General features: G+C 41.0%; 1 protein-coding gene across 1 annotated transcript in view; it reads left to right on the forward strand.

Annotated features, from left to right (window-relative positions):
- The first annotated feature begins 1,410 nt into the window (after positions 1–1,410).
- Positions 1,411–14,948, forward strand: part of LOC134349937 (phospholipid scramblase 4-like) — a 38,260-nt gene continuing 24,722 nt past the window's right edge. Inside the window, exons 1-5 of the mRNA XM_063054892.1 lie at positions 1,411–1,520; positions 4,899–4,942; positions 11,213–11,370; positions 12,223–12,265; positions 13,449–13,657. Coding sequence (XP_062910962.1) covers positions 1,411–1,520; positions 4,899–4,942; positions 11,213–11,370; positions 12,223–12,265; positions 13,449–13,657 — 564 coding nt within the window. The remainder of the gene's footprint in view (positions 1,521–4,898; positions 4,943–11,212; positions 11,371–12,222; positions 12,266–13,448; positions 13,658–14,948) is intronic.

Raw genomic sequence — 14,948 nt, forward strand, 5'->3', positions numbered from 1 at the left:
ACATGAATATACATTTGATGTAAGAAAAGCCTTTGAATATTAGAATATGGCTTTCTTATAAACGTAATATGCAGCATTGAAAGAACCACTTGCAATTTTGAGAGACAGATTTTAAAAAGCTGTTATAGAATGCCTTAGTTTAGATTCATGATGCTGAAATAGAGGTGCGACAGTAGAAGTTTAACTGAATTGCAACATTTCTGAAGATCTACAGTATTTTTGGCCCAACATATTGATGCAATTACAAAGGAGGCACACCCACAGTTACATTTCATTCAGAGTTTGAGGAGATTCGAAAGACTCCAGCAAATTTCTACAGATGTACCATGGAGACCATTCTGACTGCTTGCATCACCATCTAGCACGAAGGCGCCAATGCACGGGATTGGAAAACATTGCAGAGGGCTATAAACTCTTAATTCTGTGGGTGCTGGCCTCCATACCATCGAGGACATCTTGAAAAGGCAGTGCCTTAAGAAGGCTGCATCCATCATTAAGAACCCTCTTCATCCAGGACATGCCTCCTTCTTGTTAGTACCATCAGAAAGGAAGTATGGAAGCCTGATGGCACTCACTCAGCATTCCCCATTCCAATTTCCCTCATCTCCTTACCTGCCCATCACCTCCCTCTGGTGTTCCTCCCCCTTCCTTTTCTTCCATGGCCTTCAGTCCTCTCCTATCAGATTCCCCCTTCTCCAGCCCTTATCTTTTTCACCGATCGACTTCCCAGCTCTTTACTTCACCCTCACCCTTTCTTCCTCCTCCCCCTTCACCTTATTCTGACTTGTCTTTTTTTCTCCAGTCCTGAAGAAGGGTTTCAGCCGAAATGTCGACTGCTCTTTTCCATAGATGACGCCCGGCCCGCTGAGTTCCATCAGCATGTTGTGTGTGTTGCTCAACGTTTCAAGAACAGATTCTTCCTCTCTGCCATCAGAATCATTACCTCACAATTTTACTCTCTGTTTCCATTACTTCATTACTGTCTTGTTTCCATTACTTGCATTTATTGTAATTGCAGTAATGTATTTTTATTTATTGCACTGTACTGCTGCCACAAAACAACTCATTTCACAATGTCAGTGATAATAAACTTGATTCTGAAAATGATTCCACAAATCCTGCCTGATCTGTTGGATATGCCTGGAATTTTCTACTCTTTTTTTTCTTTTATATGATTTGGACATGCTAGAGCTTATTTGAATATTGGCATTCTGACTGGAGATGTGATGAATTTCGATTTTGGTATGGCATTTGATTTAAACACTACATCTTCCACCACTCCTCCCAGGGGAAAAAAAAAGCTATTTATGGCTGTGGAAATTAGCATTTTTGCCTTTAACAAAAAACAAAAAAAGACTTGTTCCTTCAGTTTAATGAAGAAGGCCAATAACTTTGCTATGTTTGCTAGAAATGTGTCCTACTTTTGAAGAAAGGAGTTTTTGTGAACAAGATTCCCAAATGGATTTGTTGGCTGCTGGCTGCCAGTGTCAGAAACTTCTTGGATCAAGTCCACAATATTTGTAAATTGGAGTCTGAGCAGCTAGAGTCGTAGTACAAGTCAGTGCCAGTGACATGGGTGGGGTGGATGACAAGGTCCAGCGAAGATCTCCAGGGTTATGATCTCAGGATTGCTGCCTGTGGCACTTGCTAGTGAGGCCAGAAATAGGAAGATCTTACAGTGTAACATGTGACTAAGGAGTTGGTGCAAGAGGGAGGGCTTCAGATTTTTGCATCATTGGGCTCTCTGCAAGGGAAGCTGGGACCTGTATAGAAGGGATGGTTTGCACCTGAAATGAAGGGGGACTAATATCCCAGTGGGAAGGTTTGCTGGTTCTGCACGGGGGTTCAGGTTGCAGGGGAATGGGAGCCAGAGAGCCAGAATAGATAGGAGAGTGGTGGTGGAGAAAAATGTTGTTAAGCCTGCACACAAGGTCAGGAATGAAAAGGTTGAGCTTGGTGGGACTACTGTTCTGAGCTGTGTATATTTCCATGCAATGAGTATTGTAGGAAATGTGGGCGAGCGTGGGTCAAGAGGTGGAATTATGACATTGTAGTCATTAGTCAGACCGATTGCAGGATTGCAGCTCAATGTTCTGGGGTTCTATTGTTTTAAACTTAAGAGGGAAGAATGCATTAATAGTCAGGGACAATGTCACAGCAGTGCTCAGTCAGGATAGACTGGAGAGCTCATCTAGTGAGGCTTTATGGATAAACTGAAGAATAAGAAGCATATAACCATATAAATGAGATTGTATTGTCGACTACCCAACAGTCTGTAGGACTGTAGCGAGACTACAGACTGATGCAGAAAACACAAGTGGGATCTGAAACTGCTAGAAAGATGGGCTGGAAAATGGCAGTTGGAATTTGGTGCAGACAAGTGTGAGGTGTCCCTAGTGGTCGAGAGGACCACTCAGGGTGGGTCTTACATGGTGAGTGGTAGGGCACTGAGAAATGGGATAGAAAAGAGGGATCTGGAGAAACAGACCCATAATTCCTTGAAAGTGGCATCACAGGGAGATAGTGTCTTAAAGAGAGCTCTTGGCACATTGGACCATAAAGTAACACATTGAGTGCAGGTGTTGGGGTGTTATGTTGAAATTGTGTAAGATGTTTGTGTGGCTTAGTTTGGATTATTGTGTGCAGTTTTGGTCACCTACCTATGGGAAAGATGTATGTAAGATTGCAGAAAAAATTTGCAAAGATGTTGCCAGGACTTGAGCATCTGAGTTATAGGGAAAGATTGAATAGTTTAGGAATTTATTCGCTAGAACATAGAAGACTGAGGGGAGATTTGGTAGAGGTATACCAAATCATGAGGGGTATGGATAGGCTATAGATAGGCTTTGACACATGTTAAGAACAAATGGATTGCAAAGGACAAAATTGGTTCTGTGGAAAATCAAAATAGTCATCTTTGCATGGAGCCAAAAAAGGTGGGGGAGATCATAAATTTTTTTGGCATCTTTATTTACTCTGAGACAGGCATAATCTATATAAGTGAGGCTGGACAGCAGTGAGATTGTGGAAAGATTACAGAGGAGGATGTGTTTGCCATTTTTTGGTAAATTAGGGTTGAAAAATCCCCTGGGCCTGACAAGGTGTTCCTTTGAATCCTGTGGGAAACTTATGCAGAAATTGCACGGACCCTAGAAGAGATATTTAAAATGTCCTTGGTCATGAGTGAAGTGCTGGAGGATAGCTAATATTGTTCTGTTGCTTAAGAATGACTCTAAGAATAAGACACAAAATTATAGGCTGGAGAGCCTGACGTCAGTAGCGGATAAATTATTGGCAAGCATAATAAGGGATTAGATGTATGTATAAGTATTTGGATAGATGGACTGATTAGGGATAATCAATGGTTTTGTATGTGGTAAGTTGTGTCTTATAATATCAGAGTTTTATGAGGGTGTTGGCAGGAAAATGGATGAAAGCAACACAGTGGATGTTGTCCATGTGGACTTGAGCAAGGCCTTTGGAAAGGTCCTGCATGGAAGATTGGTTAAGAAGATTCAGCCGCTTGGCATCCAAGATGAGGTAGTAAATTGGATTAGCATTGACTTCGCGGGAGAGGCCAGAGAGAGGTAGTAAAGGGTTGCCTCTGTGACTGGAGGCCTGTGACTAGTGGAGTGCCGCAGGTGTTGGTGAGGGGACCATTGTTGTTTGTCATCTTTATCAGCGATCTGGATGATAATGTAGTAAACTGGATCAGCAAATTTACAGATGACAACAAGATTGGGGGTAAAGTGGACTAGCAATGCTTGCAGTTGGATTTGCACCAGCTGGAATATAGAGCTAAAAATGGCAGATGGAATTTAATGCAGACCCGTGTGAGGTGTTGCACTGTGGGAGGACAAATCAGGGTAGGACTTGCACGGTAAGTGGTAGGGCACTGAGGAGTGCGGTAGAACAGAGGGATCTAGGAATAGAGATCCATACTTACTTGAAAGTGGCGTTAAAGGTAGATAGGTTTGTAAAAAAAGCTTTTGGCACACTGGCCTTCATTAGATCCAAGCAATGAGTACAGGAGTTGGAATGTTATGTTGAAGGTGTATAAGACATTGGTGGGGCCTAATTTGGGGTATTGTTTGTAGTTGTGGTCGCCTTGAGGAACTGAGTTATTGGAAAAGGTTGAAATGGTTCAGGCTTTATGCTCTAGACCATAGAAGAATAAGGGGAAATTGGATTGAGGTATTCAAAATTATGAGTGGTATAAATAGGGTAAATGCCAGCAGGCTTTTCCCACTGAGGTTGGGTGAATCTAGAGCTAGATGTCAGGGATTAAGGGTGAAAGGTGAAATGTTTAAGGGGAAGATGAGGGGAACTGCACTGAGAGGATAATGAGAGTGTGGATCGAGCTGCCAACTGAAGTTGTGGATGCGTGTTTGATTTCAACATTTAAGAGGAGTTTGAATAGGTACGTGGATGGGAGGGTTATGGAGGCCATGGTTAGGCTGCAGGTCGATGGGACGAGGCAGATTAATAGTTTGGCACTGGGCTGAAGGGCCTGTTTGTGCTGTGTGTTCTATGACTCTATGTTTGACTCTCGCATTGCAGCAGTGTTTTGCTTGGGAGTGATCTCGGGCTCCTGCTTGGCAGTGGAGGTCTTGTAAACATCTTGCCCGACTTGCTTGATGATCCATTGGGGAAGAGGAGATGGGCTCAGGTAGAACTTCTGCCCTGTCTCTGGTGAGATGGTTGAGGAAATCCAGGGTTGGTGCTTTTTACACCAGGACGATGGATTGTGGCTTCATTCTAGTTAAATGTTTAAATGTGTTCTTGTACATTTATATCTTTAATAATAAGGAAATAGAAAAAAGGTTAATAAATACTTAAAATATTTAGGTATGCTTATTAAATTATGGTTTCCGAATTATTTTCTCCTTTGTTTTCAGAGGTCATTTTGGGTTGCAAGGAGTGCATGATATGGCTGCTCAAGGTAAGTTCACGGTTATCAATTAATACTTTTAAATGTAGCTCCTAAAACAATGAGACGCTTATGGAAAATTCGTAACAAAATACACTTTATGCAAAGACTTTGGTTAATCACACAATAACTGTAGTGAAAAGATGCTTTTAATCTGTCAGATAGAATACACAGTTACCTCATTTCACTTTTTGGTGATTTGGCCGTGCTAGAAAGTTGTAACAATGCGGAATGGACCCTGAGCCAGCTTGGGTTGAGAGTTATGTTCTAACTAATTGTTCATTAACAGTTTTAAGTAAGCTGTCTAACCTTAACTTCCTTTTTGATCTAGTGGGAGCTATAATCAGTGTTGTGGTGTTATCCACAGGAAAACCAATTCAGAGATTAATGTGGATATTGTTACCTGGCTATCACCTCACTTCACAAGGAAAAGGAATTTCAGCTTGGTGGGGCTGGGATTGGTGGTGGTGTGTTTTCACACACACGACACACACACCATTATTGCACACAGTAAGCTCTAGCTTCCAGTAGAGCTCATCTTTGTCCCATTTCCCTGCTGATCCAGCACCATTTTTGAAAGCCCAGGTTAAATGTGTTTCCACCGCCCTTGCAGTGAGTGAGTTCCAGATAATGACCTTCTTATGAAAAGTTTTTTTCACATTCTTCTGCATCTTTTAATCATCACTTCAAATTACTGCTTTCTGTTCCTTGATATCTAATAGATTAGTTTCTTTCAATTTATTATACCTGAACCCAACTTGGTCTCATTCCTCTTTTTGGGAGAGGAATCTTTTCTAGTTTTCTGACAGGGTAGAAGGCATTGGGGGAAAGAATTTGATACTTTTAATTTAAAAAAAAATGCTTTCAAAGTCAGCAACAGCAGTTTATCTTCAATGTTCATGAAAACTTCAGTCGCATTCACATCATATCAAGTTGCTGTCCTCATTCCAGATCTTCCATGTGAGTTCCTGCGATTGCTTTACTTCATCAGACCGCTGATGATGTTCTGTCAGACCTGACTGGTGCTCCTCCATATCAATTTCATGCAGACAGTGAACAGGGCATGCAGATGAGGGACTGAAGTTCTGTCTCAGAATTAGCACTTGCTTCAAATCCACTGGCCAGAGTTTCATTTAAGTTATTAAAGTTAGCAATTTGACTATTCATTTCAAAGCACCATCTCTGAGCTAGCATGTTGTTGAGTAATGGTGATTGATTCTGGAAGTTTCAATTTGTCTTTCAGCAAACTGCTTGTAAATTAGAACTGCTCCATTGTTATATTCTGGTAGATTAACTCTTAACATTACTTTGGTTATAAGCTGTCCTTTTTCAGAGATGATAAATCATTTGAATACTAAACTGAAGTTGGTGTCCACTTGGTTTAGTTTTCAAACCATCTAATGCAATTTATTTTCCCTCCCAAGGTCTTCATTCGTATCCTACTTATGAACCCAGTGCTCCTCCATATCCACCAGTCCAATCTCATCAAGGTCCTTACCCACTGCCTCCACATCATTATGGAGCTCCTCCACCTGTCTCTTTTGGTACAGTGGCATGCAAAGTTTTGAGAACCCCTAGTCAAAATTTCTGTTACTGTGAATAGTTAAGCGAGTAAAAGATGAACTGATCTCCAAAAGTCATAAAGTTAAAAATTAAACATTCTTTTCAACATTTTAAGCAAGATTAGTATATTATTTTTGTTTTGTACAATTTTAGAGTGAAAAAGGGAAAGGAGCACCATGCAAAAGTTTGGGCACCCCAAGAGATTTGAGCTCTTAGATAACTTTTACCAAGGTCTCTGACCTTAATTAACTTGTTAGGGCTATGGCTTGTTCACAATCATTGTTAGGAAAGGCCAGGTTATGCAAATTTCAAAGCTTTATAAATACCCTGACTCCTCAAACCTTGTCCCAACAATCAGCAGCCATGGGCTCCTCTCAGCAGCTGCCTAGCACTCTGAAAATGAAAATAATTGATGCCCACAAAGCAGGACAAGGCTATAAGAAGATCGCAAAGTGTTTTCGGGTAGCCGTTTCCTCAGTTCACAATGTAATTAAGAAATGGCAGTTAACACGAACAGTGGAGGTCAAGTTGAGGTCTGGAAGACCAAGAAAACTTTCCGAGAGAACTGCTCGTAGGATTGCTAGAAAGGCAAATCAAAACCCCCGTTTGCCTGCAAAAGACCTTCGGGAAGATTTAGCAGACTCTGGAGTGGTGATGCACTGTTCAACTGTGCAGCGACACCTGCACAAATAATGACCTTCATGGAAGAGTCATCAGAAGGAAACCTTTCCTACGTTCTCACCACAAAATTCAACGTCAGAAGTTTGCAAAGGAACATCTAAACAAGCCTGATGCATTTTGGAAACAAGTCGAGTAGACTGGTGAAGTTAAGTTAGAACTTTTCGGCCGCAATGAGCAATGTTTGGAGAAAAAAGGGTGCAGAATTTCATGAAAGGAACACCTCCCCAACTGTTAAGCATGGGGGTGGATCGATCCCTCGTGCCACTGGTAGAGGGAAGAATGAATTCAATTAAATACCAGCATATTCTGGAAGCAAACATCACACCATGTGTAAAAAAGCTGAAGATGAAAAGAGGGTGACTTCTACAACAGGATAATGATCCTAAACACAGCTCCAAATCCACAATGGACTACCTCAAGAGGTGCAAGCTGAAGGTTTTGCCATGGCCCTCACAGTCCCCTGACCAAAAAATCATTGAAAATCTGTGGATAGACCTCAAAAGAGCAGTGCATGCAAGACGGCCCAAGAATCACACAGAACTGGACGCCTTTTGCAAGGAAGAATGGGCGAAAATCCTGCAAACAAGAATTGAAAGACTCTTAGCTGGCTACAGAAAGTGTTTACAAGCTGTGATACTTGCCAAAGGGGGTGTTACTAATTACCGACCATGCAAGGTGCCCAAACTTTTGCTTCGGGCCCTTTTCCTTTTCTCTTGGTTATTTTGAAACTGTAGAAGATGGAAATAAAAAAGTAATCTTGCTTAAACTATTGAAGAAATGTGTCATCTTTAACTTCATGCCCTTTGGAAATCAGGTCATCTTTTACTTGCTTAGTATTCACTGTTACAGTTGACCAGGGGTGCCCAGACATTTGCATGCCTCAAAAAACACATTATGCAACATGCACAAACAACTGGGAGAGAAAATTGCAGCAACATTTTCAATGATATGATAAAAAAAGAATGCAGTTTTTTTTTTTGCAGTGCGTTCCTCCTTCTGTCTCACAAGAGATACCCTTATCAACCAGAACAGATTCAACACTCAGGAAGTTGTGCAGTTTAATTATGGCTCCATGTAACTTTTGACTGTGATTCAGTAAGTTGGACCCGGCTGGTGGCGTAGTGCCATCAGCATCGGACTTCTGGACAAAAGGTTCCAAGTTTGAATCCAACCAGCTCCCCTACATGTTTTCCGTCCGTGCTGGGTTACGAGCTGGTGATCTCTTTGGAAACTCACCCAGCAGAAGGCAATGGCAAACCACTGCTGTAACTTGCCTCGTACGCGGTTCCCCACTACGTCAGAGAGGCATGATGGGAAATTGTCCGCTAACTGGAGAAACTCCGGATGCGATGTACTTTTCCTTTCCTTTCAGTAAGTTCAGCAGTACAGACCAAAATGTGTCCAATCAAGAGGTGACCATAAGACACAGGTGCAGAATTAGGGCATTTGGCTGATCGAGTCTGCTCGACAATAACTCATGGCTGATTTATTATCCCTTTTAAACCCATTCAAAGTACACTTATTATTTTCCACCTTCCCCCCCATAAACTTTGATGCCCTTACTAATCAGAAACTTATCAACCTCCACCTTAAATTTACCCAATGACTTGGCCTCCACAGCCGCCTGTAACAATGAATTCCACAGGCTTACTACCCTCTGGTTATAAAAATCCCTCCTCACCTCTGTTCTAAAGGGACATCCTTATATTCTGAGTCCTTGCCCCATTGTCCAAGACAACCCCACTATAGGAAACAATCTCTCCACATCCACTCTATCTAGGCTTTTCAGTATTTGATAGGTTTCAGTGAGATTCCTCTCTCAATCTTCTAAACTCCAGCTAGTACAGGCCCAGAGCCACCAAATAATCATACGTTCATCCTTTCATTCCCGGTAACCTCCTCTATACCCCCGATGATTTTGAAGAGGTATTGGAAAATAAAGGAAGTTCAAAAGGTTGTTACTTTAAACTGTGATAGAACTGGAGATGATGTGTTCAGAAGATTTTGCAGAAGCCAAGAATGAGGTGCTAATCTTATAGACACTGCCATTTAAAAAAAATGTTGTTCATCAGAGTACAGGTCAGATAGTGTCAGCATATGACAACAAGGGATGGCAAATAAATTAAGTAATGAAGAATTTGTCCTAATGTTCTTCCCTTGTTCTGTAAACTAGACTGAAAATGCAGACAAACAGTTGTCACACAAACGTTATAAGCAAGTGCAAAGAAAATTAAAACTACAAAAATACACAAGAAAACAAAAATCTGGACCCCAATCCAATAGCTGTAGGAGTAGGACAACAAAAAAGAATGTTTGGGACTGATTTTTTGGAAAACCATTCACATGAGGGTTGATCAGGACATGAAATGAATTTTCAAACAAGTTTTAAAGACTAAACTTGAAATAAATTAGGAATTAATGAAGGAAACATACACTTCTAGATGAATATATAGCAATGTTCTTAGCAGACTTGCTTATCTTTAATTATTATGTGCAGTGTTCCTGGTAGAGTATTCCAAACCCATGGATAATGGAGATATCAGCCTTAAAGTTTCTCAATATTCCAGCATCATTTGAGCACTATATGAGATCTATAAATTGAACAAAACTGAAGAGAGAAGATCCACCTCATCATTCAGTTTGTCCTATTTTTCATTCTCTATTGACTGTACTTTTTTTGTTGGCAAATAAAGTCTTGGATAGTTTTTGTAGCAAAGATCGTCTTAAGTCCTTAATAGAATTGTACATTTAGTAATCCTATTGAATTAAGGATCCTTCAGTACCATGCAGAATTTGTGTTTGCTTTTTACTTTGATTTGTGTACTTGGAAAGACATTGGAGTTAACAGTGCTAATGTGCTAAGAAGTAGCCCAGCACTGCACTGTACTCTCCTTCAGATCTTCTGTTAATATTCCAATTTGGAGAAAATGGGCATTTCACCTTTGCTTCCCTCTGCAGGAGGAAGCTTTTAAAAATATGATTATAAAATCTCATTCATATCAAAACTAACTTAGTCTCATCTGTTACTTGTGCTAATATTAATGGTTTGATACATTTGTTAATTTTTAAAGGTGTACTTGAAGTTTTCCTTATTTCTCCTTAAGTGCATGGTGATACTCTTCTGTGGAAGTTGCTTAAATGGACCAAAAAAAAGGAATTAAAAAGGTAAAAGCTGCATTGCAGGAAATCTGAAATATAAACAGAAAATACTCAAAACACCCAGCAGGTCAGGCAGTATAGGTTGGTGGGGAGGAGGAAGAAGCAGGAGAGAGACGAAGGAGGAGAGGGGAAGAGAGAGAGATGGGGGTAAGGGAGAGGTAGAGAGACTGAGTGTTAGGAGGGAGAGGGGGGAGAGAGGGACGGCGGGGTAGGGGAGAGGGGGACGGGGGTAGGACACAAGGGGAGAGGAGGTCGGGGGTTTGGAGAGAGGGAGAGAGGTGGATGGGGCGGTTAGAGGGAGGGGGATGGGGGTAGGAGAGTACAAGGGGTGGGGCAGGGGAACGGGGGTAGGAGATGGGGAGAGGAGGACGGGGGGTAGGGCAGAGAGGGGGAGAGGGGGATGGGGGTTTGGAGAGAGGGTGAGAGGGGAATGGGGCGGTTAGAGGGAGGGGGACGGGGGTAGGAGAGGGACGGGAAGGGAGAGACTGAATTAACATCTCAGGTCGATGGCATTTCATCTGGTGAAATGTTAACTCTGTTTCTCTGTCCACAGACGCTGCCTAACCTGCTGAGTGTTTAGAGAATAAGTGTCTTGTAAATTGAATGTCTTCAGTGCTATGCAAATCAGATTGGTAATATTTCTTGGAGCAACTGGCTCATGCAGGTTTTGGTCAGGTTTAAGGGAAAGAGGCATCGAAACAAACCATTGGATTATGAACAAAAGTTCACAAACTAAAATCTGAAAGTTGCCACATATTTAAGCATGAATGCTAAAGTTCAAAATATTAAATTTAAAATCTATTAGGAAATACGAAATAACTTTTTATTGTGATTGGAAGTTTATTTTTGTTTCTATATTTCTGTCCTGTGTATATATAGCAGGTCCTTATGCAGCTCAACCCAGTTATGTTGTCTATCATGGCAGTTCTCCCATGGTAAGTCACCAGACAGGTGTATCAACACAACCCCAGGCACAGTGGATGCAAGCACCAACTCCTATTCCTAACTGTCCACCAGGATTAGAGTACCTTACATTGGTGAGTGAGCATGTTATTCCTTCATGTTACAACCTGGAAGAGCCAATAACAATATATCTTTCAATGTCTTTCAGTAGATCATTATCTATGCTTTATAAAATATAATGAATATCAGAGCGATACACTGATAGTGCTAGACGACTTTGACCTTGTGTTTCCTTGAATGGAATTTTGGCTGAAAATCAGTCTGACTGCTGGCGTAGTGTGTCTTCCAGTTCCAAGGACCTTCTGGTCACTACTTTATAGTAGCTGGAATTGATCCTGTTCTAATTGGCATGAATTTCCCAAAATGGATCCCCACTTGGCAATTTTGGTCAGAAGTCACTTGTAGCTGTTCCAATAAGGGAGTGGTTCTGGAACTGGGACGAGAGCTCCTGCTTAGGTCAGAGTAGAGTATATTTGATTCATTTCCTGTCATTGCTTCACATGGCAGAGTTTGGTACCACTATTACCTGAAATGGATGTTACCTGGACACGCCATTTCCACCAGCAGTTCCTTTTGGTTCTAGATTCCAGCATCAGTTTACTGTCCAGATATCCCCCAGCATCACAGTCCTTCAATTAATTAGAATTATTTAGAAACTAAGATGTTATGGAGAATTTGAAGAATATGAACTTTCTGTATTTTGTTGTGACACTTATCCTTTGTCTCAAAAGATGCATTGCATTGAGAACTTGTTTTTAAAATATTGATGTAATTTATTGAACAGTAGTAGCGATAGGAAATGGTGCAATGTGTTGTCATTTTGTGATTGTTATTAAGTTTTTATTTGACATAGAATATAGTGCTCGTGCTGAAAGTTTATTTTAAGATAACTCAGGTATTGAATTGGTATATTCTGCCCTTCACAGATTGACCAGTTACTTGTTCATCAGGTTACTGAGCTTATTGTAGGTGAGTGTAATTTGATTAAGTTTTTATTTAAATTATTGAGTTGAATGATTTCCAGCCTTATCTGTTTGGAACAAAGTTAAAATGAGGACAAAAGACAGCTGCTGTTATGAGCCGCTTAACTCAATCTATGGGCTTTACTACAATGGGCCAGTGTCCTCAGCACAACTGTCCACAGGTGCCTTGTACTGACCTTCCCACATTCTTAAGGTCAGAAGTGAGAGTGTTTGCTGTGTTCAGTTCTGTTCAGAAGTCCTCGGGTAAAGCAGAACCCGATGAGCACCCAGCATTGGTCTGTCTGTCTGTCTATCCAATCAGCTGTCTATCTATCTATCTATCCAATCTAATCTATCCCATGTGGAATAGGCCCTCTGGCCCTTCGAGCCGTACTCCCAAGGAACCTCAGACAACCCCAAATTAAGCCTAATCAATTTACAATGACCAGTCTCTGGTCAATTTACAATGACCAGAACTTCCAATGCTCTGAGTTGTAACAGTGTCGCAGTAACTGCTGCACCATTGTTACACTTGCAAGTTTTGTTTGCACAAACAGGTGCTAGGCAATATCCATCTCTACTGAGAGATAGTCCAACTAGGTCTTGGCAGTTGGTGGCACTATTTATTTTAAATCCCAAAATAATGAGATCTTGAAGTTGTTTGTTGACCAAAGATGTAACTTAACCAACACAGATACATTGCTGCTTGAGATTGTTAGAGGAATAATCGTCTTGTGATGGTCAACTTTTACCTTCAATGTTCAAGACACTGGGAGTATAAAGAGACAGTGTTCATTTGCCAGGTGAGATTAGCAGCAACAATACACGAGACTCTTGACAGCATCTGGGTCTGTGACTTTCTGAGCTGACATTCCATACACCACTTTATTTACTAAGATTTCTTCCTGGCATCCCCTCACGAACACGTTTTGTCTACCATTAGAGGATCAGTGGTAGCAAGCACATAGATGCAAGCCACCCTCCAAGCTTCACTGCTTGGGCACAGTGCTGGAACTGGATACGTGAGTCCAGCTGTTTCTGAAGGTGCCTCTCTTGTCACCCTTTAAAGGGCCAATACTGTGTATATTAGCCTTGTGAGCAGTGTTCATGGTCTGCTGAGGGTAAATGATAATTTTCATAATTGAGCTAGCTTTGATCTGTCTTTTTAAGTGTTGTATTTTGCTTTACAGTCTTAGTAGGATATAAGACCAAACACAAGTATGAAGTAAAAAACGGCTTGGGCCAGAGAGTTTATTACGCAGTTGAAGACAGCGAATTGTATAATCGAATATGTTGTGGATCTAATAGTACATTTATCATAAAGATTTTGGATAACGTAGGGCAAACCGTCATGCACCTTGTGCGCCCTTTAGGATGTGAATCTTGTTGCTTACATCAGGTGAATGTAAAATAAAATCTGTTTTTTATTTTTAAACATGCCCTCTTTAGTGATCCACTGCCCCTTTTTTTTTGGTTTCCTACTAAAGCCCAGATGCTTTTGAAAATTTTATGTATTGGAGTCCTTTATTTCTGAGGAATCAGCTTTTAATACCAGCTGAAATCTTGAAATGGAGTTTAGCTATAACAATTCAATCATAACTTTTCAGAGTTAGGTAGTGCAGGAGATTTTTGAAGATTCTTCCCACAGACTATATAATTTAATCTCAATATTGCTTTACCCCAGAAAATTCATTGGCCTGAAATCTTTCTACTCATTTTAAAAACTCATGAGTGCACAGAAGAATTACTACAATTCCAGTAGGCAATTATATCAAACACAGGGGTCATGCTAAAAAATATCACAAGATTAACCAGTTTCTCAGACAACTCAATATTTCAAAGTAACACACACAAAATGCCTGAGGAACTCAGTAGGTCAGGCAGCATCTATGGAAATGAATAGATGGCCGACGTTTCAGGCTGGCTGAGAAAGAAGGGCGAAGATGCCAAAGTAAAAATGTGGGGGATGGGGAAGGAGACTAGCTGGAAGGTAATAGGGTGAAGTGGATGGAAAAGGTCAAGGGCTAGAGAAGAATGAATATGCCAAGTGAGGAGAATGGACCATAGCAGAAAGGGAAGAAGGAGGGGACCAATGGGGAGGTAGGTGAGAAGAGGTAAAAGTTTAGGGAATAAAGGAATAAAGGGGAGGGGGGGAAATTTGTTTACTGAAGGGAGAAATCTATATTTGTGCCATCAGGTTGGAGGCTACCCAGATGGAATATAGAGGAGGCATGGACCGACATGTCATCCATATATTTCAAATATGGATCCCTTGTTAAAACTAAACTTAGTGCAATAGAGTAGGCTTAATGTTGACTCTGTCAATAAGTGCTCTTCAGGGAAGATAGTACTATCTTTGAATGACTAGTAAGTTTTTTGAAGCTGAAGTTTATAAACTCCAGGTGCAGAATATTTTGATGAAGAGGTGTGGTGGTGTTTGTTTCTCTGCTGTGTTTACTATACAGCTTTGTGTTAACCAGATACCAGGTGACTGTTCCAAAGGAAAGAAACCCCAAGTTGTGACAGAGGAAGATTGTTAAGTTCGAATAACTGGAGCATTATGATTCACAACGTTCCTCTATCCAAAATTGGTCACTGAAATCTGCCTGGAGAACCAAATAAATGAGCTGGAAGCGGTGCAGAAAAGATTCAGTGACTGTTGCTGGAACTGGAGGACATGGATAATCAGA

Source organism: Mobula hypostoma, chromosome 7 (assembly GCF_963921235.1).
Source record: "Mobula hypostoma chromosome 7, sMobHyp1.1, whole genome shotgun sequence".
Taxonomy (NCBI): Eukaryota; Metazoa; Chordata; class Chondrichthyes; order Myliobatiformes; family Myliobatidae; genus Mobula; species Mobula hypostoma.